General features: G+C 41.5%; 1 protein-coding gene across 15 annotated transcripts in view; it reads left to right on the top strand.

The window, feature by feature from the left end:
- NFIA (nuclear factor I A) overlaps window positions 1-27,122 on the top strand; it is a 249,013-nt gene that overhangs the window by 166,631 nt on the left and 55,260 nt on the right. For 7 of the 15 annotated variants that reach the window (XM_051625249.1, XM_051625242.1, XM_051625248.1 and 4 more), the window contains exons 5-6: window positions 2,321-2,438; window positions 4,931-5,058. In XM_051625249.1, the coding sequence (XP_051481209.1) occupies window positions 2,321-2,438; window positions 4,931-5,058 (246 nt within the window). Of the gene's footprint in view, window positions 1-2,320; window positions 2,439-4,930; window positions 5,059-20,863; window positions 20,951-22,017; window positions 22,057-27,122 lie in introns of all 15 variants that reach the window. The other 8 variants (XM_051625243.1, XM_051625237.1, XM_051625236.1 and 5 more) reach the window with 2 other exon arrangements.

Below are 27,122 nucleotides of genomic sequence, written 5' to 3' on the forward strand. Positions count from 1 at the left end.
TAGCAGTATGTTGTTCCTTCCCCACCCCTGCTCTGGAGATACATTTCATTTTCCTATAGGGCCAGTTCAAGGGTTGAAACAGAAATGTCCAGGATTTGGGGAGACAGCAATAAACAGGGGGAAGTGAGAGAAAGAAGAGAAAGGCTATCCACAGTTTTTATTCCATATCTTTTTGGAGTAAAAATGTTTAATAAATCTTGCAATGGCTAGGAAATCCATAATGCCTCAGAAAGAAAGGGCGCTTTAATTTTAGTGCTTGCCTTTTAATGTTCCTGTTTGGGAAATAGTGTGCTTAACCTGTGAGTTAGGCTTCGGCAGGTAGAGGGTGCGAAGGAACTGATCAACAAAGGGTTTACAGAGCACAAATCTGTTTGGCAAGAAAGTTGCTGAAAACTGTGGAGTAGATGCTGCAGAGAGTACCTTTATGATTGATTTCCATTCAAGTCAGACTGACTGCAGTGTGGTCATTTTTCTAACCCATAACTGCTCACACTGCAGCAGTCTGCTATCTGCAGGGTGTCTGAATTATAGCAGTCCATGTCCGTGTTACCTTTTACACAAATTACTTACACCGGTTTCTTTTTCCATGCAAATTCATCAGTTTTACAGCCTCTTGTAGCTGCTGTCAGGAAACTGTTGCAGAAAGCACAAATTGATAAAATGAGTTAATTTTACTGTGCTTAATTTTTCTTTCTTTCTGTTAACACATCCTCTCATATACCCAGTGTGCAGGAAGCGTATGATAGTTAAGAGAAGATAACAAAGGATTTGAGTGTTCTTGTCATAAATTACTTCCCAACTTAATTCCTTTTAATGATCATTCCAGATTTTCTCGAGTTTTAATGGTGTTGTGTATTTTCCGTCCCATGCTTTTAGAAGTCCGTCACTATCCAGGCTGTTCCCTTTCTGTGTCAATGACATTCTTAGAAGATCCTTGCCAAACAACAACTAATTGTCTTGTGGGGATGATGAGGCAGCTGCAATGCTACATTATTCCTCGGTCAAATCTGACAGTGTGAGCTCCTTAAGACTTGGGGTGAAAAACTGGCCCTGTTACAGTCAGTGGCAGCACTCCCAGAAGCCTGTGTTTCAGTCCAGACATGTTTGCTGGGTGATAGGAGCCATCCCATCTTCGTTTCCTCACTCCTGCTCTGTCGGAGTGGAAGATTTTTTCATGTTTGAAAATGGGCCAGATTCTCAGACCAAAGATTAAACTTGGCTCAGCATCCATGTGTGGCATTGAGACTGCTTTGCCTTTGTTGCTGTGAATCAGGGCTCTCAGACAATACATTTCAGGCCAAGCTTGTGTGTTTTGTTGTGCAGTACATCCTTTTTCAGATGTGTCTGGGATGTGAGAGAAAATCATGATCTGTAGTTGTCAGCTCCCAAAGTTGTGTTGTCCTTTAAATAGCACTGGAGCAGCAGCAGTGGACATGGGACCCAGTGCGGTGTAGTCACATTTCTTCATGAAATGCATAATCTGTTGACTTTTAACATTAAACTGCTCTCTTCCTTTTCTGTTCCCAGAAGGATATGGCACGTGGGGTTCATAAGCTTGTGCCTGCAAACTTCAGGGTGTGTAGGATTTCATTATGTCTTAGTGTAAAACCAAGGCTCTAGGACAGGGAAATGAAAGGTTTTCATATCCCTTAGAATAAAATTTGGGTGCTGGATAAGGTAATGAGAGGTGAACAGTGGAAAGCTAGCTGCTGGATGAAAGTTTCTGAGAGTAATGTCTCAAGCTCTGGTTCAGCTGGAGGAGAGGCCAGAGGAAAACTCAGATGTTCACAAGCAGGTTTTCTCATCTGCTTTTCTGCTTTCTCCAAGGAGCATTTATAACCTCTGTGCTTATGGATGTACCTCACATATATCTCAAAGGTCCTGAGGTGTATTTCCCTGCCTATGCTGCTTATAGTTTATGCCAAGCACACTAGAGGGATGATACAGCCTGTTTGTAACTATGCCAATAGATGCAATGTTGTCCTAAAAGCAAAAGCAGCAAGTTTCAGTAGCCATTAGAATTATATCAATATAAAAGCAATGCTTAAAGAGGAAGTCTTGCCACAATTGTTTACTTTTTTTAAAGAAACTAATACCTTTGGAGGAATGTAAGAAAAAGTCTGTCATGGAACATTGCATTCTTGATGAAATTGACATTTTCTTGATTGCCATGCCAGTTACCATTAGTACTTCCTTATTTCCACGTCCCACTTGTTCTCATCATGAGACTAAACACAGTCATGAGGAAGCACAAAGTAATTTTCAGGTGCAATACATACCTTATTCACATGACTTACTGCAATCTCTTTTGTTTCCCCAGCACCGATAGCTGCAGGAACAGGCCCTAATTTCTCCCTCTCAGATTTGGAAAGTTCTTCATACTACAGCATGAGCCCAGGAGCAATGAGGAGGTCTTTACCTAGCACATCCTCTACCAGGTAATTTAATCTCTGCCTACTACTGGGTTACTTGGAAACCCAGGCCAGCGTCATTACTCATCTGGGAAAGTAACCATTAAATTTTTTGACAAGCTGTTTGGGGGCCTCAAGATGTGGAGCTGTTTCAGATTCACAGAGCTGAAAGTTCGACTGAATTGCTGTTTATGTTCTTTTTATACATACAAGTTTCAAAGAAAAACTGCTGCATTAACCTGTATAACTTCTGGCTTGTGTCTCGGTGTATCAGGAGAAGTTCCACTGGAATTATTGGAGTTTCACTTATGGCAGAAGAGTTTGGAGCATATTGAGATGTGCCACTTTGTCCTAGCAGGAAAGTCTTAAGCTAGACTTATATGCATTCTTTTTTGTAAGAATTAGTATCTGTGAGACTAACAGCATTTTAGGACCTAGGCCCATCATGCACTCTAGTTTTCATACAGCATTTAGAAATTTGTGACACAGCCTTTGGAAAACTGAATTGTTAATGCAAGTGACTGCCCAGTCTGATTTAGATTTTGGCTTAAATGCCAACTATCAAACAAGGATATTTTTTATTTTTTGCCTTCCATCCATGAGACATCCAGTCACTCTAGTAGTCTTGAACACTATTAAGGAACCAGATTTATTATTTTTTTTCCCCCCACAACCAAAATAGATCAGTTATTTCAAAGACATGAGAAGAAAGTCTTACTTCAGCCCAGGGTTCTTTCACATTTTTGTTTTAGTCTGTAGTGCCACCAGCTTTGAAGTAAGCAAGTACACACATGAAAAGTTTCTGTGGCTTGCATATAGCTCCTGTTTTAATTTTAAAAACAAAAGAATATTTAAAGAGAGGCTCTTTACAATAGCTTATTACAGTTTGCAGTGATTGGAAGAATTTTCTACATCTTGCCCTTAGTGTGCATGTTATAAAGGTCAGTGACTACAACTCCCATTACACATAAATTAAAAACTTTGTGCTCCTTCTTTTTTGTCTGTAAACTGCCTACTCTACGGTGCTCATCATAAGCACCATTTTCAGGTAGAATTTACTTGTGACTCCAGAAGAAAAAAAAGTGAGGTTATTAATGTTACTTAAGAGCTCAGTTGTTGTTCTTCTATTCTTCTGCAAATAGCTACCACTGATAAGGAGCTAATTATAAACAGCATGGGTAGTTAATAACTTGGTAATATGTTTGTTTTCCTCTCATTAGGCTGTTCCCAGTCAGACAAAAAAATTTCCTTAAATACACAGACTCAGCAGAATTATTAGGTGGTAATTATATTGTATGCACACAGTTTCCCCTATTGACACATAACAACTCTCTAAATTAAGGAATGGCCAAACCTGCATTCCACACATTCCTCAAGACTTATTCTTCATGTTTCTCACCAACTGATTTTGCATACCCACCAGCTCCTACCTGTGCAGAGCTTCGGGTGGGGAGCGGCGGAGAGCCTGCAAGTTTTAAGCCAATAGAAATTGCAGTGGAATATTTTATGTCTGTGAAATATGTTCCCCCTACACAGAGGAGCCTGTTCTTGAATGCCTTGAGTCTTAATAGAATACAGATTTGGTGAAAAAAGTGAGCTGGCCCAGCCTTGGAAAGTACTTAGAAGAGAAATTCTCGGTAACGTCCCCACGCAGTCTGTACAACTCATTATAGAAAATGGAGCCAAGCTGAGAGTCTTTGGCTTTGGGATCCTCTCCCTGCAGAACTACTAGAGTCTGAGTCAGTGGCCACCAGAGACCACTGAAAGGGTCTTTTGTCTCCTGAGCCTTTTGTGAGGGAGATGTGATAGATCACAAGGGAAGCCTTTAGTACTGGCACTGGCCAGAGATACCTGCTGGGGGCTTTTTATGCTTGGTGGCATACAGTTGCAGAGTAAAGTGACTATACTTGTAGGATAATGTGAATATTTGAACCAAAAATTGATTCTTGTATCATTCACATGTCTCCTCTTCTTCTTATGGGACTGAAGTCTGGGTTAATTTAATGTCTACAGTTAAAAGATTGAAGATATAAGTTTGATCTGGTAAACAATTTGTCTTTCCGAATGAGCTGTGGAAAAATCTGACAGTTAAAATAAGTCTTGGGTGTCATTACCATATTCATTCAAAGTCAAAATTCACACAATAGAGATTAAATTCTTGCCTTTTTATTGACTGCTGTGCACTTTGAAAAATGTCCTAGAGGCTAAACCATCCTCTAGTTAAACTAACGCATGTGTAAGGGTTCAGTCTGGACTCTGTGAGAGGTTGTTTTGTATCTTGTGGAAGCTTAGAGACTGGCAATGAAGCAAATCAGAAACAAAACATGGTTGCTGAGAGGTTGGGCGGGCAGGATGGCTGTGCAGAACTGTCACCTTCCCCTTCTCAGGGCCGTAAAAACTGTTATAGCTCCCATGACCAAGTTGGTCTCAAGCAGGGCTAACAAGATAAATCCCAACAGAAGTGCCTTTGTTATTCTCCATACAGATATGGCATTTGTTGTATGTTTTTACTTTGTCAGCTCTACAAAACGTCTCAAGTCTGTGGAGGATGAGATGGACAGTCCTGGTGAGGAGCCATTTTATACAAGCCAAGGGCGCTCTCCAGGAAGTGGCAGCCAGTCAAGTGGATGGCATGAAGTGGAGCCAGGTAAGCCATGGCTTTCAGAGCCCAAAAACATCATCTCCAGATGCTCTGTTTTGTTATCAGAAAACACTGAATGCTGTGTAGAAAGGTGATCAATTCTGAACATCTTGTAACTTCTTCTGAGGTCAGTCTAATGACAATATGGTAGTGGTTTTATTGCTCCTGCAGCTGTGAATGTTTTTGTAGTGTGTCACTTCTGTATTTTGGCCAAATATCTGAAGTATTTAAATAACGCAGCAAAAGATAGGCGGTCTTTTTCTATTCAAAACGTCCAGATTCAGCTCTGGGGTAGCGGTGATAACTGCCTAGCAAAAAGCAGTACCTGTCTGGTCTGTGCCCTACAGTTATACTGTTTAAATAAATATCCCCAAGCTTATATAAGGTAGAAGGACTTTTCAAGCGTTATACAACACTTGAGCTCACTTAGTAATGACTTTTAAGAGTCTTACAGAAGGAGTTGTTATATTAATCTGCAACACTATGAAGTGTGATTGGAGGCTTCATATCAAATTAGATATCACTGGGCGTTATACTTCATAAGGTTTGGGAAGCAGCTCTTCTGCCTCTTCTCAGTTAATTTTTGTGTGTGATCCTCCTTGTTGATCATCTTTTGGGTTATGTTATGTTGCATACTTAACTGTCCATTGATCACTTATCCTGAGATCATCTGGGTGCTTAATACTATTGGAAATATTTTTCTGGGTCAGTGCATGCAGAGGTGAAGTTAATCCCGCAGTTTTGCTTACAGCGAAATAATCAGGTATTTGTTGCCAGTAAAAATACCAGAAGTCTTATTTGTTAGATGAAGGCAAGCAGTGCTTTCATCTTCAGACTCCCAGTGCTTGAGAAGGCCCTCTAAGCAGCCCGAAGGGTCTTTCGCAATATGTATTTTTTTTTCTTTCTTGTTTGTTTGGATTTAAAATAATACGGTTTGTGTTTGTTTTGAAACAACACATGCCTGTCCAGGGCGTAGTGTATGATGAACTATACAGCACAAAAAAGTAAATTCAACCTGAACAGCATTAAAATCAGTTGTGTGGGCATTTGGCCAGCCACCTATATCCTTCATCATGTAGGAAACATACTCACATCTTTCTCTGGAGACCCTGTCAAACAGCTGTCCTTTACAGCATGCCCAGAAAGTCACCAAATTTGGGCTATTCCAGACTGGGAGTGGACTGATTCCCGTGCCTCAGAGCCCTTGGAGGATCCCCTGCCAGCTGCCCTCTCTCCTCTAATGAGGAGGAGCCAGCTTGTGGGCCCTTATTGACTGCAGATGTGGCACTTTGGCAGGAGGAGAGGGTGGACCTGCAGGCAGACAAGTGCCAGGCTCCCCATGACTGCCTTGCTGCCGCCATCCCCAGGGCTCTGGTGTTTTCTACTGCTCAGGAGACACTAGGGGCTGTTTCCTCCATCAGCTCCAGGCTCCAGATGATGTGAGGCAGAGCTTCACCTTGTACTAAACTAGTCTGCTCATGGAGCGGCAAAAACACAAACAAAAGCTCGGTGCCCATTGAAAGGGAGAGATCACAACCTCCTCTGCAGGCACAGATGGCTAAAAGCTGACTGGGTCACTGCTTCTACATCATTGTCAGACTGGGGGCTAACTCCCCCCAAAGTTTGGGGTACTCTCTGTTAATGACAAATGTTCTCCATTTGTGCAACAGCCAGAGGTTGGCTATTAATTCTGTTGTCACCTCTGGTGGTTTTCTCCACATGTGGTCATCCCCTCTGTCTCATCCAAGTCCTGGCTAGGTGGTGGCACTGAGCTGCTGAGGTGGAACAAAGAAGTACCTAAACCCTTACCCCTCCAAAGCACCTCCACCACTCTTGGCACCACTGAGTGCCCATCATCAAGAAGCACAACTGCCGTATTAAACTTCCTGAGGTGCCTGGAGAGGTAAGAACAAATCAGAGAAGAGAAAGTCCTTCCTTCCTCATAACCTTCCTTACATGCTACAGAAGAATTCCAGGTTCTGCTTAGTCTTGCCTGTAAAATGGCAGAAAATCACCTTGCAACATCAGGGACTCAAGCCAGGTACCAACTAGATATAGCTCAGATTCACCAAGCCATCTATCACTGTCACAGCTGTGAAGGAAAAGAGCTTTCTCCTGCCTGCGTGGGATTCACTTTCAAACCATCTTTATGCTATATCCATGCAGCCCCACCCCAATAGTTCTGCTGTGGCTTTCCAGCAGCCTCTCCTCTGAATTCCTTGCCTCAGCTTCTCTGTAAAACAGGGTCACTATGAGAGCATGGCTGGCAGAGAGATCACCTAAAGAGCCACAGCTCATCAGTGATGAAGGACAAATCAGTACTGAAGTGTCCTTCCATGCCAGGGTGACATGGTACATGGTGCTTCCTGCTGAGGGACACATCCTGCTGTGGTGCTGGGCACAGTGCCCTGCATTACCCTGGAAATCAGACGTGGGTCTGATATTAAAGTCTGACCCTCTGAATTTGACATGGGTGCTTTATCTCCAGAAGTGTTAAATGTTTTACGAGTCTTCAATGGGGAGAAAATATATTGATCACCTGAAAGCCATACAAATTATGTTAACATCCTGTATTACCTGGTGATGTTCTGCAGTTCCTCTCTGAGAGGGGAGCTTTGGAGCCTGGACCTCTTTCCTATCTGTTCTTTCCAAAGTCTCTCTTGTCCAGAAAAAGGCCTTGCCATTTATTTAATTTGCAGTCAAAATGATGGCACAGTTTTAACACAGAATAATCTCCAAGCTTCAGTGTTTTGTGTTTTTTTTTTTCTCAGTGAAATTCACAGTAGAAGTTTAAAGACTAAAACCATCTTTTTGTTTGACTTGGCATTTCTTCCATGTGGTTCATTTTATGCTGCGTGGGATAATGCAGGTATCAGCAGTGCAGAATGGTGCTGGTTCAGAAGGCAGGCTGAAGTTTTATCCTGTGCTGGCAGAGCAGCATAAGCCAGGTTTCCAAACTCCATAATTAAAGCCTGTCCTTTGGGTTACTGGCCAAACAATGGGAGGAGGAAATCAAACCAAGGAAAGGAAGCTTAGACTTGTCTGTGGAATGGCTGCTCTGGCTGGGAAGGAAAGTTCAGAGAGGAGCCAGCAGCCAGCCTCCCAGCCCAGTAGGATCCGCACCAAAGATAACAATATATCCTTTGGCTTTATTGCCTTTGAGTAGATTGCTTCCTTGCAGGAGATTTAGATTTATGCAGAGATAGCTTCTTGGCCTATATGCCTTGACAGGTTTATGGGGGTGAGAGGATGAATATTCTGTCTGTGTGTGTTGCATTTGCTTAATTCTGAGGTGTGCACATGAGAAAAAAGGGGGGACTCTTAACGCAGGAGCAGGTGTGAAGCACCCGTATGCTTGTGCACATGTAGAGACAGAGGGAAGTGCTCATGGCACAGAGACTATGAGAGGGTTGAAGTGAAAGATGTTGCCTGGAACAGTGCAGGGAAATTAGGTCTGTGTGAGCGGGTGGTTGGAGAAATGTCACAATTGAAGAGAGAGCACAATGTAAAAGAGAAAAGGAAAATGAAAAGACAATTTTAGACCATGCAGAAGGGAAAAAGTGTACAAGGGGAAAAAAAAAAAAAAAGAACAAATGCCAGGAAAGCAAAGATTTTACTTCCTAGAAAGGAAGTATGAAATGGAATATGCAAACTCCTCTTAGAGAAAGAGAGCACTCCAGGCAGAGGGTTATTTACCGCCAGCCGTGACTAGTCGCTCTACATCTGTCTCCATTTTTTTCTCTTGAACAAATTCCCTTTTTGGATACTTTCTTCCTGCTTTGCTTCCCTGTGATTGCCCCTGTAAGTGGTCTTTGGAGGGCAGGCTGTATACTCAGAACATATGTGCAAACTGGCAGGAGAACAGAAGAGGACAAAACCACTCTGTGTGCTATTTAGATTAGGCAGTGGATGCTTCCCCTGTGCCTACTCTCAGGCTCTCCGCTGCGTGCAGAACACAGGCTGCACCTATTGTCCATCCACATCCTTCCTCTCTGCTTTTACATCCCAGGGCCCTGGGACTCAGAGCACCCTGACGTCTGTCTCACGTGGAGACTTCCCTGGGCATAGATCCTACATGCTTCTCCCACCAGCAACATGACCTTTCCATTGCTGGCATCTCTGACCCATCATAATGAGCAGAGGACTCAGCCTTGTGTTGCTTACATCTTGACACTTCTTGCAAGCAAGGATAGCACTCTCCTTATACGTCAGATGTGACAGCCAAAGCAAAACCCAACATTAATTCCATGTTCCTTGTACTGTACTCCTTGAGACTTGCATCCATTTACCTGCACTCGAAAGCTCCTGGGGAGCTCTCAGGCCTAAAAATGCTGGAGTCTGCCAGAAAAGATGAATTTCCTTTCACAACAGGAAGGCTTAGGAAGTAAAACACAGCAGACATATAGTAAATTACTTCTGCTTTTCAAATACCTTTTGCGGTATCCTCCTTACCATTACTTTATCTCAGCACTTTCAGCCCATAACTCTTGTTAACTGAGAAGAAGGGCAAGAGAGGATAAAGATGATGTTAGTAAGAAAATAAGGCAACACCACACTGGCTTTGAACTTATGTACAAAGCTGGCCTGTGTTCAGTTCTGTGGCAGCTCTGCTTGTCATAGAGGTAACCCTAATTACAGGTAGAAGTTTTTTAATTCCATAATAGGAGAATATTGACTTAATGCATATCAGTATTACACTTAAGCATTTTTTAATGCATTCTTTTGATTCATTTCAGGAGAAATATTCACATTGTGCTCTGTCAGTCATAGCATATGGATGGTATTTGCCAATTTCACTTCCATTGTATTTCTACAGTGTAGCATAGAAAGATATTTGAGATGCAAATTCAGATTATCCTATTAATTTCTTTACTTAGATCTTCCTAGTACTTGTGTTTCCACAAGTTAGTTTGGTCCCTAGAAGAGGGTAATCCCAGAAAAGGTACATGTTTGTACTCCTTGCACTTGTTGAGATATCTGAAAGGACAATTAGCTCTGCTGTATTTGTGGTCTTGGCCCCACACTGCACCTGTTTGCAACATGGGTAGAGCTCTGTGCTCCTTCTTCCACAGAAAGACTGATGGGGCTTTTCATAGCATGGCAACCACCTTCCCTTCCCCAACTCCACCCCAGCTGCTCTGCTGCCAGTCACGCTGTGCTAGGTTCTTACATGTCTTCCCCTTGAAAGCTCCAGGAACCAAATGAGACTTTCAGTGCAAAAACCTTAAGGAACTGGTAATAACACTTGCAGTACATGACTGAAAGACATATTGACAGTTCCAGGGGCTCATGAAGTTGATAGTATTATATGAACCTGCAGCAAAGCAGAGAGCTCCCTGTTAGACTGCTGGACATGTCTTTGGTAGTTAAGATGCTATTAAAGTCAGCCTCATGATTGCTCACTACACCACTCAGGCTAGTGCTTCTTATTCTCATGTCACCATCTATGGGACTGTCTGAAAATAATTTCTGAGCAGTTTCTATGCAGCTGAGGAGCTGCAGTCCTGTCTCAAGAGTATTTCCTGCAGTGACAGTGACCTCTAACTTACGGTACCTCGTCTCTCCCCATTGCTGGTTATGGAACAACCACATGCAGGCAACCAGTCCAAACTCTTGTTTCAATAACCCTTTTTTAAAATCTGGCATAGGCTTTCTTTTTAGCAGATTCTCTGCACTGAAGAAAACTCTAAGAAACTTTTATTTATTCCTTACACAACAGAAAGACTCATTCAGGCATAGAACAGATGACCACAAGAGTTTGTTTTCGAAGTCTGTTCAGAATTATATCTTGGAAATGCCAGAGAAAGTGGTGTAAGGGAGATCCTAGATTGTGTTCTTTATTCATTCTTTATGCCCTGAACATGGTTGTTGCCTGGCACTAACTAGAAGATAAAATATGTGTAGTATGTTCTGGCATCAGGGATGCAGAGTGCATCTGATCTGTCCTCAGGCAAAAGGTCTGTGGGCTCATCAAAAGACTTGAAGCCACACACTAACTCAGGATTCAGAGAAGTTTCCAATGACTGTGCTACATTACTGCCAATGATTCAAGGGACTGACTGTAGAAAATATGATTAAAAACATGAGAACCATGTATTATAGAAAATAGGGAATAGAAGAATAATCCCTTTTTACTGGGAAAACGTTCAACTTCAGACCTGGAGTATTCAATATCAAATAATTCTCTGGCACTAATTTTCAGTGACTTGCTGTAGTGGGCAGTTTTCACTGGATCATAACTAAACACAGGAATTTCATGATCTTTATTCATTTCCTTAAGCTGAACTGTTTGGATACTCACAGACCTATTTAAGAAAGTAAAAAACAAGGAGACGTTTCTTTTCCTTAGACCGGAGGAGGTCTTTGTCCAGGATCCCTGCCAATTATATTTACTCGGTATTTCCCAGATGTGACATTGTCCTGCCCTCCAGTTCTCAGTGTGCAAAGAAAGGTCAGACAGCACACTCACACATCCACTAGGATTGTCCCTGCCTGTACAGCAGCTTCTTTCCATACCTGGACACATCTCTCAGCAGGCACCAGTGCCATATTTTCCTCCATTGAACTTCATATCTGAAGACGATGGGAACATTTCGCAACCAGGCAAACCTCCAGCCCTCGGCATAGTTTGGCTCTTCGCATGGGAGGTCAGAAACAGATCATGTTTCTCTTGTGGCCAGAACATTTTGGTTTACAACAGAAAAAATTTCATCAGGCTAATTTGTGCCATTAAGCTGATGAAGAGATGCCGCGAGCAGTCCGGCAGACAGAACCTGTTGCCTCCCATGTTCATGCACTGTTCATTTTCTTTGAAAAAACTTATTCTCTTTGTTAAACTGTATGCTGTGACTAGATCTCCTGCCCATTTCTCCATTCCCAATCAGACCCATGCTTCTCCTCATCTACAAGGCTTTATACACAGTTTCCAACATTTCTCCCCACTTTACAGAGTCTTCCAACATCCTAGTTCTGCCACAACCAAGAGTGTGCTTGGGCCTGTGCTACCTTTCATGCTTCCATTACTGGTACATGGAATCAAACATGTCCTCATGTGCATGCTGCTGCCTAAAAAGTTAGGTTTAAGTGAACAAGATGCCACAAGCCAAGTGTAGGATGGGAGCACACCTCAAGGAACTGCAGCTACTGCAGAATACAGAGCTTTTCTTAAATGTCGTTTTGCTTTCACAGAGTCAGTGTGTTCCCTTATCCCCGCTCTCTGCTTTACAGTAACCCATCAAAACACAAGCTGCCCAGTGGTTTTCAAGAACATAAAATGTTTCTTTTCTTCTAACAGCAATAACACTTATCAACTTTTACTGAAATACCATATCAGCTCCTTGTCACTGGCAGTCTACAGTTCCTGCCACTAAAAGTTTAATGCATTTACAGGAGCACTTAGGCATCAAGACTTTGATATCACAATCTGTTAGTCACAGGTGCTACATGATAGGTTTGTGTTAGCACATTATAGATCTTTTATCAGATCCTGCACAAAATGTGTGTTTCTCTGCCAGGCAATCAGAATCAGGCTGCTGCATAGTTGATGAGTCACTCACCGATAGAAGTTGTTGTTTATTTTAAACAGATCTTTTCCAGAACTGCACCTTAATGGATAACTTCAACTCTAAAGGGAGTCAAGGCCAGCAAAAATTAAGAACTTCAAGTGAGCCAGGAAAAATGCAGCAGGTCAATAGTGATGCTTTGAGCGTTGTCCATCTTTTCAAAAGCATTCATCAAGTCGAATGATTAACACCACTCATTTGCTACAACAGACATAGTCATTTTGACAGCAGATTACCACTGGATCAATAGCTCAGCTTTTCTTTGGCGATTCTCCTCATAGCATGAGACCTGTGACAACATGCCATGCTGCTGGCATTCCTGTCTCAAAATCATGGAAGTTAGAGGTGTGGAAAGAGCTACTGATGGAAAAGTCAGATCAGATTGAAAACTCCTAGATGTTTTCACACCTCTCAAAGGCTCCTGTTTTTCCATAAACTGGAGAACGAAACAAACTTGAGCCTGACATTCAGCCTAAACTATACTTTCAATTTTTAATACCATTAATAATCCCATGCAAGTGTTAGAGCACATGTCTCAGCTGTGCTGTAATCTCTTGAGGAAAACTATCCCTCCAGGATTGTCCTGGAGAAGTCATTCAGTCAATGTTGTGGCTCTGCTTCTTGCATCTAATTCCACATGTCAGGAGATGCATCATTTTACAATGAGTATGGAGCTTTAGGAGTTCTGAGTTACAGAATGCAGAGAGTGTTTCACTTCAGATACCAGATTAAAATTGTGGTTTTGACTGGCCTGGTGCTACCATCATCTAGACATAGTGTTTTCACTGACTCTACTGTCCAAGTTTAAAGCAGATCATCTGTGTGCTGGGACAGCCGTAAGACCACCTTAACACTTACAAATAATGCAAAGACAGTGATATGGTTCATGTCTCACTTCTGACACCAAGTGAAAACTAGAAGCTTCCCTGGCACTAGGACAAGAGCAGACACCTTCTTACATCTTCTCCAAGGTGAGCTCTGAAGGACAGAAGCCCCCTCTGAATATGGCCCTGCATTTCTTGCTGAATTGGAGTCTGTCAAACGTGAATCTTTGTGAGCTCCAGACAGGTCTCCTCTGATGCAGTTATCCTTGAAAATCATCTGATAGTGCAGCATGGGACTGTGTAATTGCAAAATGGGATTAAAGACATTGGAAGTATTGTACCTGTCTTCCTAAAGTTGAACTAGTTTTCGTGTTTGCTTCTGGGACCAATTCAGGATGTTGACTTGGATCTATAAACTCTTCTATAGATTAGATCTTGGTTAGGAAATGGACTGCATTCCTTTCATGTGCTGTCTTAGCAGTTGAGATCAGCAGACTTGCTTTTTCTAATGTGTTTGGGAAGTAGAAGCAATATTTTATCTCCTGTGGTATGTGGCTGGTACAAAAATGTTCAGGCTTATTAATTCTTCAGGATACAGGAAAAGTCTTCATCACCTATGAAGGCAGTCATGGGAGAGGACCCACTGCAAAGACTGCATTGAACTCTTATTTCTTTTTTTTCTCTTTTTTTTGAGGCAGCTGGAAAATATTAGTAGTCTTCAGAGCCAATATACAGTACATATTGAGAGCCAGTAAATGATGCATATTATTGCAAATTCCTGTGCACTTCTGCATTTTATAAAGCAGATAACTAAAATACTCACCTAACCAGATCAGTTCCCCAAGGGATGCACTTTTCCAAGTAGAGGACAAACCAAAAATACAGAGCAGAACACAAATTAGCCAAATAGAATGGCTAAGTGGTGGAAACAAATGGCTTTAGGATCACTGAGTAAGGACCATGACCTCCTTTTGCATCAGTCAAGGCAACTGTGAAACTTTGTGAAAGAAGCTCACCACGAAACAGATGCTGGGCTATCTTAGGTAAATAAATTACCAAAAAATAATAATAAAAAGGTCCCCTCCACATTTTACAAAGCACAGCTGTGTAAATATTGCATGAGACAGGGGAGAGGGGGAGAGATGTAACATACACCCCTTTTTATGCAGAAGTTCTGCTCTCGGCACTGTTTATTAACATTCCCAGTACAACCATCACTCCGCTGCGGAGCACACAGTGCAGCTACTGTGCTCCCTGCACACGTTTTGATCTTTGCTTCAGAGGAGAAAACAGCCTTTCTTTTAAAGGCAACATTTTCACCCGAAATGTGCAATGTGTGGCATTAGGGGACAGAGAGAAGATGGTACAGGAACGGGAACAGGAAGCAAACTCAAACATCTCTCTTTTTCGTTTCCTTTCCCACACTGTGTCTGCTTCAACTGACTCTAGATGTTCCCCTGGCTGTGCACAAAGTGAGGAGCAGTCCTGAGATCTTGATTTCATTGAGCTGGATACCTACTGCAATCTTCCTGTTTCTCAGCTGCTAGGTACAGCATATTCCAGCCTTAAAAAAAATGTGGATCTGTCCACAGAGAGGGAAAAATGGCTTTCTCAACTAGCCTGAAGGCTCACCTAGCCCAGTATAACACCTCTGACATGAGCTGGTATTGGGCACTTAAGGAAAGAATACAACAGCAGGACAGGCATCAAGTGATGCTTTTAAGAGTAGTCTCACAGGTCTTGACAGCAAACACCTTGGTTTCATGGGCCCGAGGCTCTGTTCACATCCTTGTGTTTGACAGCCTTTAGTGGACTTTTCTTTTGGAGATGTATTTGGTTGGTTTTAACCCATTCTTTATTTCGGCACAACATCCCATGGCAATGAGTGCCAGTTTTGCTGGGAGCTGTGTAAGCAAGAACCACTTCTCTGCTGCCTGATCATTTTGCTTGATGCTCCATAGTGGGTTTTTTTTACTGCCAGAAGTAGTGAATAAATCATTCCCTGGTTACTTTCTCTCAAGTTAAGTGCTGCCCCAACACTTTGACCGCAGCCGTCAGAGAGCATAAGAAAGCAGAGAAATCTGTCTAGCAGCCTGTTAGCTCAGGTAACAATTTAGCTGAGTGGCTGCAGAGCCATCCTATACCTCCAGGAATGTATATGTTCTGTGGTAACAGCTGTGTTGTTCCCCCAAAGTGGCTAGTCTGTAACCTTGACTCATAACCATATGGCATGAATGCAGGGCTCCCCCAAACAGCCCTGCCCCACAGCAGTGACTGTAATGAGGACACTGCAGCTTCCGGGAGGGATGCTTCTTAAATACTTGATTTTCTTTGTTTTCCAGCTCCATAAAAATTTCAGATTCAACAATGTCTTCATCTAGTGTGCTGCAGTTTTACTCTGATTTTGTTGGTGTCTTGCTCAAGGGAGAGCAGGTAACCCACATCATCCTCCACCTCTGCTTGGCCAGTGCAGCCCTGGTGAGATCATCCTCTCTGCTGTTCTCTTACATCCATGGTTCCTGCTTTTTCTAGTGTGATATACACCAAAAAGCATAACATAAGAAATCCTGCTGCTAAAGTTAGCTAGAAAATTATAGGCTGTTTTACTGGTTTGTGCACAGTCTTCATTTGTCTTACTGGGATTTGCAGGCAGATCTTTGAACCCCCAAAAGCCAACAAAGTGAGATGGCACCTGCAGTCCTCATGTCCAAGAGCAGTACTCTTGAAAAGAACAGGACTATTTTATATCAGCAATGGCTGGAAACAAAGTCTTTGGTTCTACCTATAGAAGGGAAATACATCTGATTTTAAAAGTAAGGATTTACAGGCAGAGAGATTAGAAATATATAAATGTATAGATTATCTTTCTTTGTGCTTAGAGTAATGTCCCGTTTTATTACAGAAGCCCACGTTTGTCTCCATGAGTATTAGCTGTGATGCAGCACACTAATGCACTACCTTGCTCCAAACAGGAGAAAGCACTTTGGATCTAGTCCAGATTTAACCCTGTCACAGGGCTTGCCTTTACTGTTAACTGAAATAACAGCAAACAAAAGTAAAGCATCATCCTACACTCTTCCTCTGAACTCAGCCAGTCCTAGTTGGGAGGTGCATCTTTGAAGCAAAGGGTCATTCCCACTTTTCCATGACTCCTGTGCCTCACTCTGCCCTTTTCATCCTTACAGCCTACAACTCTTTTCCATTCCTTGAGTGAAAACTGCTTGGCCACACCTAATGTAAACGGGTTGTACAAGGAACTGCTTCCCAGTGTCACAGCAAAGGCTGAACATCTGACACCAAAATGATTCCTTCCAAGTCCAGTCATCCAAGTGAAATTGCTAGTTCTGGCCATTTTGAGATTTTAAAAATCAAAATATCCCCAAACCAGCTGTAATTCTTGCTCAAATCTGTAGCCAAATGCCATTAAATAAATAAATTTCCTGCCCTCTGTTAAAAAATTCTTTATCTATAAACCAAATAATTTGGGGAGGACAGGTTTTAATGCGGCAAAGCAGTCTTACAAACAGCGTTTTGCCCATGTCCTGAGCACTGTTGTACTGTTGTCATTTTACAGTGCTGTTTCTCTACTTCTGCAGGATTTTTCTCTTTAAGGTTATGTGGAAAACCCTGAACAAAAACTAGCACATAATTCAGAGTAAACAGTGGCAGTGACTGAATAGAAACCTGATGTCAAACATACAACCACCCTGGGAGGTGGAAATCCCTCGCTTTCCTCTTCCAGTTGTTGACTTTTTAAGTGTATGATTCATAAAATTACTGACTTAAAAATGCATAGAAATATTATTTTCTATATTCATAGTGTCACCTTAAAAAAAATGGTTAAAAATCGATTTGCTGGCCTCTTGGGGAAATGCTGTAATGTTTTTGGCTGTCTCCTACTTTCTGCTGCCAGCTAAAAGTACCATCTGGCTTGTTTAGGGCCCTTTTCCATATCAGGTGCTTCCAAAATTCTCCCCAACCAGAGGATTGTTTCATTGGGTTGCTTTGCCTGCTGAGGCATGTGTCCTGGGCTGGGAATCCTACTGCTTCTGTTCCCTGCCATCTTGCTGACGGTGGTGTGTGTATGTTTGGGCACAGATCTTGCTGCCTCTCTCCCGAGGACATTTGCATCATTGTCAGCTGCACATATTAAATTGATATGCAGGGCTCAGAAACACGTATCCCCTCTTTTGTCCCTTTGTTTGTGCAATTGTTGTGGTTTTAATTCTTCTTTGACACCTGGAATATCACAAAGCTGCTTGATAATCTGTTGGCTACTAAGGGAAATGACATTGATAGAAGGATAATGTGTGTCAGACTTATATCTAGATAATTGCAGGCACATCCCGAACCCTCGCAGCTCAGGGAATGAATATCCTAAATCCATTATTAATTTGGAGAGTCATGTGGCAGTTGGCTGCGGTGTCATCCTCTCGCTACAAGAGTCACTTGCAAGGGATTTTAAGGACCATTTTGGTTGATTCTGCGTTGCTCTGCCGAGTTATACCTAATACTCCTGGTTTCCTCAGCTTTGGTATGTTCTTGCTGCCATTTTGTGTCAGCGTGTGGAGCCATAACAAAATGGGGTTGATGTCCTGACTCCTCACTAAAAGGAGCTTCCCGTGTGCCCTCTCTGGCACAGGCAGGAGATACCAGGAAGACAAGCCCTGATGCACTCCACATGGTGCCAGTTGATAGTGACACCTCCGCCTCAGGAGTCTTTATTTTTCAAATTTGCTGTTTTACTTAGGAATAGAAGTCTACCCCTCAAAGGATTTATCAGTGGAGTTGAAGTATTGTAGCTGCTAAGTATAGACTTTTGATGTGATTATATGGAAAGATGGAGCATGTTTTGAAACAGGTACTGCCGGGAGCTGTCTCGTCCTATTTCTGAAATGATCTGTGCCATACGCTCCTGACTTTCCCTGTCCATCCATTAAAAAGTGAATTATGAAGAGTGCTGAGACAAACAGATAGTAGTTTAACCTTGTTAGTAAATATCAGGTAGCTGATACATACTGCTAGAATGTTACATCACAGCCTTCCTCTTCAATATAGGTTTATGAAATTATCTTGTTACTATATAAACTGCCTTGGCTGTGTACATTCTTCCAGAGGTTTATTGTTCTTTGTGTGTTGGCACAGTAGCATGACTCTGAAGAGTCACTTCACAATGTGGTGAATTTTAAAGACTTGGGAGATGGCCATGTCTATTTTTCAGCAAAGGAATGAAAGCTTTTCTTTTTCCTTTTCTTTTTTTTTCCTAATGTATTAAAAGTTTCAAAAGATGTGCCGAAATGAAAAGGAAATAATAGCTAAAGACTGGATGAGAAGTAGTGCCTCAGAGAACTGACTCTGTTTGTTTGCTTGTTTCCCCCACAATCTTAATATTTTAACTCCAAAAAAACCTGTTTTGGGAACTAGTAAGATACTTGAACTCTATCACACATTATTCATTTATTTTTGTGTGAGTGCAATAAAAATTTTATGAGCTGTAATCTTGTTCTTTTAATAGAGAGAAAACTATGCAGAATATGTTGCTTAGAGTATTAGATAAGCTGCAGTGTGTTAATCAAATATTTTCATGATATGAGGGCAGTTGAGAAAACAGTACAATTTTTGCTAATGGCACTGGTAAGTAAACGGATCTATCATTACATTGTCATGAAAAGTGACATTGAGCAGAAACACCCTGCCAATCCCTAGAAGATAAGTATTTAATGTAATTAGACAGACACTGTCTCCTTTGTTGAACGTAGCATTAATCACCCAGAGAAGTCCAACTTTATATGAAATGGCTTTTTTTTCCTGATACGTCTTTGTATTAGAAAGCTTCTTATGTGATTTTGTCATGATGATATATTTGAAGAAATCACTGCTCTGGCTAGTCGGGTTTCCTCATGACATATCTTGCTGTTCTGTGTTTCGTAATATTTGTTTATTTTTATTAGTATTTTTATTTAGCAATGTTACATTATATAGCCATGACTTGTTTCTAAGACTAGAAACCCACACGCATTCCGAGCTGAACCTCTTTGAGACAGTTAATGCATTCAACTTATGAAATATAAAAGAAATACAAATAGCTTCCTTTATGTCCTTCAGTTCTCCCTATGTGGTGTTAGCACAGGTTCATTGCTCAGGAATAAGCAAAATGTTTCTTGCCTGCAAATGCTAGTTCATAATATCACACACACAAAAAAAACTTCTTTCTATGAAAATCTCATTGTTAAATTGATGAAAAATGTTGCCCCCTTCCAGAATTCATTGGCACTACATTTTTATATATTTTTATTATTATTTTTTTTTCCCTCTGTTGCTTGTAATTTGTACTGTGAAATGCTGTCTGGTGATGACCGGGTATCAACTTGAATGAGTGCACAGCTGTGTCTTCCCACCTTCTCACTGGTGCCGAGGGCTTTGAAGGGGAAGAAAAGGTTTTAGTCAAAGATGACAGCAGACTTCACTGAGTAACAGGTTGAGGTCAAGTCGGTTTATTTGTTGGGATGAACAGAGAGCAGAGATGAAAAATCTTTCCCATAATAAGGTTTAGGAAGAAAATGCTGACTAGTCTAAGCTTTGATTCCAGCCGACAGATCCTTTTCTAGTGTTCATTACTTGATTTCACAGTTCAGGCAATTTGAAGAGGCTTAAAATTATATTTCTGCTCTCCTCTATAAAACTTCTTGATCACTTCCTAATTTTTTGCTTTTAGTAAAGTTATAGGAACTCCTTAATGTATCACTCCTGCCTTTAGACTCTTACAAAGTCAAGATGCCATCAAAACTGTAAGGATAAGCATATATTTTTTAGACCCCTACTTTTGCTGATTCTTTTTATAAATTAAGTATAGATTTCATACGTAGGCACCGACTTGATTTAAAAAAATTAAAACTTCAGAAAAAAAATTCTCCCCTGACCAGTGGATGGTAAACTAAGCCTGGTGGTTAAGTAGTTACTGTTCCTCTCTGGGCATACAAGATTTTTATGTTCCTGGTAGCAGCATTAATGAAGCTTCTGCAGCCCAGCGTGCTCAGAGGCAGTCCTCAAGTGCTGGTGAGCTGTGCTCCTGAAAGAGAGTCACAGCAAGGCCCCAGATAATCAGAGCAGAACGTCCTGACATGGTGTGGCAGCGCTGGGGCTGCGCTGACCTGTCAGCAGCGTCGGGTATTGGTGCAGCCTCACAAAGGGGCTGCAGAGGGCTGAGCTGCCAGCTTGTGGGGCTCTCCCAGCTGCACCTCCTGCCCTTCCCTGTGCCAGCTGCTGGGAGGGGAAGGTAGGCACTTCTCCTTTCCCACCCTTTTTCTTCCACCACCACCACCTGCTTCCTAACCTGCTGGAGTGGGCAGAGTAGGAGTATCTTTAGCCATTTGCTAAAATCTTCCCCCTCAGACTTTCTATTACTTCTGCATTCATTCTTTGCAGGAAGAGGAAACTCACTGGTCAAACCCTTGGACACCAGAATAGTTGCATGCAGTTTCCCAGGGAGCCAGATAGCTCTAAAGCTTCCCAGTGAGTGACAGTTTCTCTCTTCTATTCTTCTGAAACATGTGTTTTACACATATACTGAAAAATGTTAATATCAATTTACAGCCAGGTTCTTGCTTTTTAAAAAAAAAAAAAAAAAAGAAATATATCTATATAAAATCTCCCAAAGTATATACACTTAGAGCACCTCAGCACACATGTCACTTTTTTTACGTAGGAAAAATGTGTTGGATGCTCTTATACACATAACATTATTGGGCTTGAAAGCTGTTAGCTCATTCAGAGTTAGTGGCAAGAGCACTGGACTTGCCAGCACCAAACTGTGAAACCTTTTTTGTGTGACTAGTGGAAATCTCATGGGGGTGGCAATCCAAAAAAGGGGGAGGAGGGAGGAGGGGGTGTAAATCTGTGCATTTGGATTCGAGTACCTTGAATACCATGTTATCAACTTTGTCCTAGAAGTCCTTGAATCACAAATCATTGGAGGCTGGGAGAGTATTTTGGAGAATTATCACCGTATGCTTTCCCTGGTCTTTTACTCCTTTCTAGGCATCCATTAGTTACCACTGTCAGAGAGAGGATACTGGGCTAGGTGGATCCCTGTAATCTGATTTGGCATGGCTATTTTTCTGTGTTCCTAAGCTCATGAGATCAAGTTATGTAGGATTATTTCATAATGCCAGAGCAGCAGTTTCTGAGGTTCGACAAAGCTATCTAGCAAAGTGTCTTAATAAAAGAAAAATCCTGTCCCATACTGTAGCTTTCTTGGTCCAGTGAAGCAGCATCCTCCCGCATACAAATCTTGTAAAGTTGCTTCTGATAGCTCCCTCTGTCCCTGCATTTTTGTAAGCTAAAGTGCCATTTTCCTTTTTACAGCTTAATTGAACCTAAACGCACCCATTTTCTGCAATGTGGTATTCTCGTAATTTTACTATTTGCTCGTAAGGTTTCCCTTAAGCAAACTGAAAGCTTCCCCTTTATCACTTCACTGGGCCAAGATTTCACACAGTATCCTGCTTGCTACATAATATGATAGTGTTCTCTCTCACCTTGTTTCTTTTTTCTTCTTTTACTTTCTTTTATAAAATCAGGATATCTAAGAAACCCCGAACACCGCGGAGCACTACATGGTGGGTGTGCTTATTCAAACAAATGCTCTTGTTCTCGGTGCACAGACATTTTGTGTTGGTTGGGGGGATGTCGCAGGTGTCCCTCTCCTGTGGGTTCTCCAGTGCCTAGTAAAAGAGAGGGCTCATGCCAAGCACTTTGCCAGAGTGGAGGGAGCACTTACATGTTACCTCTGCCCTTCCCGTGTCTGTTTTCATGAAACTTGCTGGGAATTTTTCCCTGGGAGCTCTCTGCCTCTCCGTCAGATGTGTTTGAAACTCAGCAGATGAGAGAGACATTGGGCAGGTCACACAAACCAACCTGCAGGCAACATGGTCCTACCCAGCTCCTCTGGAAATGACCCCCAAAGCCAAACCGCTGTGCTCTGCCTTCCCTGCAGCAGGACACGTCATTTTTTCCAGAGGGATTTTTTGTTCCTCCCAGAATCCTAGAGCTATTGGGAATGCAGAAAAATGAGGCTGACTTCACCTATCTGATATCACCCACCTGAGAGCCGATCTGTCAGAAAGTGGTTTCAGTGCCTGGGAGCTGCCAAGCCTTCCCCAGGAGGGAAGTGCCATTCCAGCAGGGACTCACCAGCCTACAGCTGGCCACAGACACTGTCCCATAAAAGAGTACAGCACCTGTAGGTCAGCTACAAAGTATTTTCTGTGTTATGGAGAAATGAGATGACTGCTCAGTCCCGTGGCTGTCAGACCTGGGCAGGCACACAGTGCAAATCCCAAGGACCACTGGAGAGCAGTACATAACAGTTCCATGAGTACACTCTTGACCTGTCAAATAAATCCATTTCAGCTGGGTACGATGCACATGGATTCAGTTTGCAACTCTTTCTTTCTTTGGAATAACATCTAAGCACCTCAAATTGTGCAGAAATCAGGTGACTTTACCGTACATGGTAAATTACCTGAGCTGTTTTCAGTCCTAAGCACAGCTCTTTTATTTATTAAAACATATGTTCAATGGCAGTGTATACTGATTAAGTCTTCAAAACAGATATTAACGCCAAACTTAGTCTTGTCATCATAGAAGTCATTTAAAAACATTGCCATGCAGTAACTGAAGTCACAGGTCGAAAAAATCTGCATATTTACCCATCTCCATCTCATGCCTTTGGCATTTAGCAGCCATCGTTGTTGTGTATAGCCTGGGTAGCCAATGATCTTTTGATGACACGCAAATAATGAGGAAATGATTTTTGAGAAAATAAAAAAACTCCAGAAAATTTGACTCCATCCTCTTCAGTTACTAAAATTCCCTTTAGTATCACTTGCAATTTAGCATCCATATGCATCTCAGCAAGATATAGTTGAAACATAAATCTATTCTGGGTCTTTTACTTGCAAAAATATCATACCTCAGCTATAATCATATGCAAAGACTTTTTAGAGGGCTTTGTAAATGCCATCCAAATTTATGAAGGCATTTTTTGCCTTACAGCTATAGATGTTCCATCCCCAAATCACCCACATAAAGGTATATTCTCCTATGGATGGCTGCAGTTTGTCCCTGCTGCTATATCTAATCTGCCAAGTATGCTGAAAAACTCTCAAATAACATTTGAAATGAAACAAATGTAGTCATGAATTTTAAATGATGAGATGTTTAAAGATGTCATTAGAATTTTGTTTTAATTCTTATTACAATATATATTTATACAATGCAAAATAGGACTGAAACAAAAATTAAATCAAAGGAAAACTGAACTGTTATCTCGCTGCTTATTACATTTCTCATTAGAGTTTTTAAATAGAAAACTCGTGAAATTATATTTTGGAAAGATTGGTAATCTGTTGAGTGCCAGTTTATTAGTTACTGAAAGAACCACTTGGGTGACAAAGCAGGAATGAAGGCTAATGTAAGAGATCTAAAACAATCCAGATGACGCTGTAAACAGAGATAAAAACACATAAGGTAATACACCCTGTGGGAACATCGCAACAAACAATTTAAAGTGGATTTTAATGGGGTGGGGTTTTAAAATAATGGTGAAAATTGTAGCACTCAGTCTGAAAATCAAGATTTTCCATCAGTATAAACTGATATTTCTCCTTTGGAAATGGAGCAGCACTCATTTACAAAGGAGAAATTTCAACCATCTATTTCCTAAGTGACATCAGAATTTTTATTCTAACTTGAATTATAATTTTTGGCCAAAAATTGCTGAGGGGTCCAAAAGCATTTAAAACCTAAAGCCATTGAATCCATTTAATGCGCCTTTGGCACCTCTCTCTCTCTCTCTCTCTCAGTCCTTTTTGAACATTCTGGTCCTCATTTTAATCAATCTCTTTTTATTAAGTTCTTTGGCTCATTTACTTGTACGTGCATTTGCTTTATTTTATTTGGAACATTTCTTTTGTAGTGTCTTGGAAAAGAGTTGTGACATTTCTTTTGGATAGCTTCTTAAGTATCTGGCAGTCACCTATGATGCAATGTTGATGGGTACGGATAGATTAGCTCTGTTTTCCTGATGATCTGTCAGATGTCGAGTTCTGAGGAAACTGGTTGTGTGTGTTGGTGATGCATATGCAGCAGTTTGATAAGTGGATAGAGGGGGAGCTTTCATTTTTCTTCTGTAAAGTCACTGTTTATTAAGCTGGATTTGGTCTTGTGAAGCAGGGTGCTCACTGGCAGGTAGTTAATCAGTGATCATGGTAACTCAGGCTGCGAGCAGGGGAGCAAGTATCCATTCAGATGGTAGAAGCTAAAGAGCACTTCATTAGGATGAGTGAATTTCCATCTGCGTTGTATTTTGTGTACACTGGAGCAACTAATACAGTAAACTGATGGATGGCAGTTAGTGTGATCATATCTCAGCTGATGACAAATAAAGTTTGCTCAGCACTAAGTAGAACAGATTCACTGTGACTGACAGTAGTGTAGCCATCAAGATGTCAAGAAGCTTGAAATTACGAATTCCCCAGAAAAGAAAAGAAAAAAAAAAGAACAAAAAACAGCTGATCAGCGTTTCTGTTGGTACTGATCTCAGTGAAACTGCTGGAATAATTTGCACAGAAGGATGAAAATTACTTTAAAAACTCTTCCCATATATCAGTTTTTCCTTCAACAGCCAGCTTGTTTTTCTGCATCATCTGTTTGTTCTGCATGTTGTTCAGTTCATGGTCCACCTGGTAATACCTGAGCTTCCATGATTCCTTTTCATAGTGTCCCTTGAAAATGAAGATCTAGACCATATTCCATTCATAGATTTTGTTACCAAGTTTCCACCAAGAGTCTAGTGGCAGAGAGCTACTGGGAATATTGGGGTAATTATCCAAAAGTCATCTTTGGAGATGAACATTGGCTGGTCTACCAATGTGGCTAACTTGAGATGGAGTTCAGAAAAATGTTAGTAATTAATCAAGTGAAACTGGATAGAAATACAAATACAGACAACAGGTACAGCTGTAGGTTTGGAGAGAAGGGGGATTGTTCTCCTCATACACTCTGTGACTCCATTCACTCCATCAGTTATCCCTAATTTCAATACCTAGGTGCATAGGTATCTGGAAAGTAGGTTCAGAGATGTTTATTTGTTCTGGGAAGGATTTGTGCATTCAATTCTCACGCATCATTTTCTGGTCCATTTAAATATATATCAGCCTTATACATGAAAATTTGAAGATCTTTAGCTGTACTCAAGGAAGACTCTTATGTGGTGCATTTCTAGTACTGGCAAACATAAGGAGGTAGAGGAAATAAAACCATCACAATGCTCCAGTGCCCCTTAGAAGATGAGGAACATCAAGTATTCCTGTGCATTCACTGATTAAAACTTGGGCTGGAGGTTTGCGAAGTGCAGAGTTTTGGAAGGTCTTACTGCGGGACTTCAACATCCGTGCAATGGCTCCAGTAACCAGAGTCTCCCAAGGACAAGGATCCCATTTTACGCTTGCATTATGCATTGAGCAGAAGGGTGTGATGCATGATGTGGAATGAACAAAATAACTCGTGTGTTTAGGGAAATGCCAAATTAATGAAAATTCAGAAAGCTCTAATGTTGAAAAGGCACAGAGATTCCTTGATAGAAATGTAATGCTGCTAACAGTTTCAAGATTATTGTTGTCTGAATTTTCTGCTTATTGTGTACTGCAATTAAATGTCTTTTCAACTGAAAAAACAATGTCAAATTAAGATTTCCTTTTGGAAAAAAATACGAAAGTACACATCTTCTTCCATTTAGCACCATCATGGTCTTTGATCTGGTTCCCTCTGTCCAGTGAAAAAAATGGATTTGTGTTAAATGGAACAGGCTAAGACCATATATGTTTGGCACACATATACTTGCAGAATCACATGAACACAAGTACAGTAAGTTAAAGCAACACACCCACTCAGACTTCCATCTGTGTTTTATGCCACAAATTCCTTTCTTTTCTTTTTTATTTAGCAATTAACTTTTCCATTTATTCTGTAGTTAAAAGCTGCCATAAGATGAAAATAGACTAAGTCTGATTTTCTTCTCTTGCACTGTAAATAACACTCAGAGGAGACTCAGACCTGAATTATGAAATCCTCAAAGTGCCAGGTGTGACTGTGATTTGGACAACAGTCCTATACAAAGAATAGTAAGAAAGACTTCTAAGCCCCACCTGGGTTACCCAGCCATTGTGTTCTGGCTGTTCTTGTTTATTCCTTGCTTGGAGCAGATGGATGGAAAGAGGCAGGGAATGGGGAGGATCCTTGGCTCCATTCCCTATTCACCGGCCAGCACAGCTGAGAAGGGTTAGGGGGATATTGTAATTTGTTGCTGCCCTGCACCAGAGAGGAGACAGGAGAGCTGGGACTCAGAGGTGTCCTTAGGAGTTCGCACTACCCTGTCCTTGAGGAAATCTCCAGTGCTACAGCCCCCAGTATTCACTGGCTGTGGGGAGCAGTGCTTGAGGAAAACCAAGCAAGGCAGCAGCATCTCCCTGGGCTCTGCCCGGGGTAGCTTCACTTTTAACTTTTTAATTTCCTGCATCCCTGAGCAGCACAGGAGGGGAGGCTGTGGACCAGGGACCACTAAATGTGTTAAAACTCATTAGGTATGAAACAGAAGACCTTTAAAACTATCCAAGAGTCTCAA

This window comes from Apus apus, chromosome 7 (assembly GCF_020740795.1).
Source record: "Apus apus isolate bApuApu2 chromosome 7, bApuApu2.pri.cur, whole genome shotgun sequence".
NCBI classification, from domain to species: Eukaryota; Metazoa; Chordata; class Aves; order Apodiformes; family Apodidae; genus Apus; species Apus apus.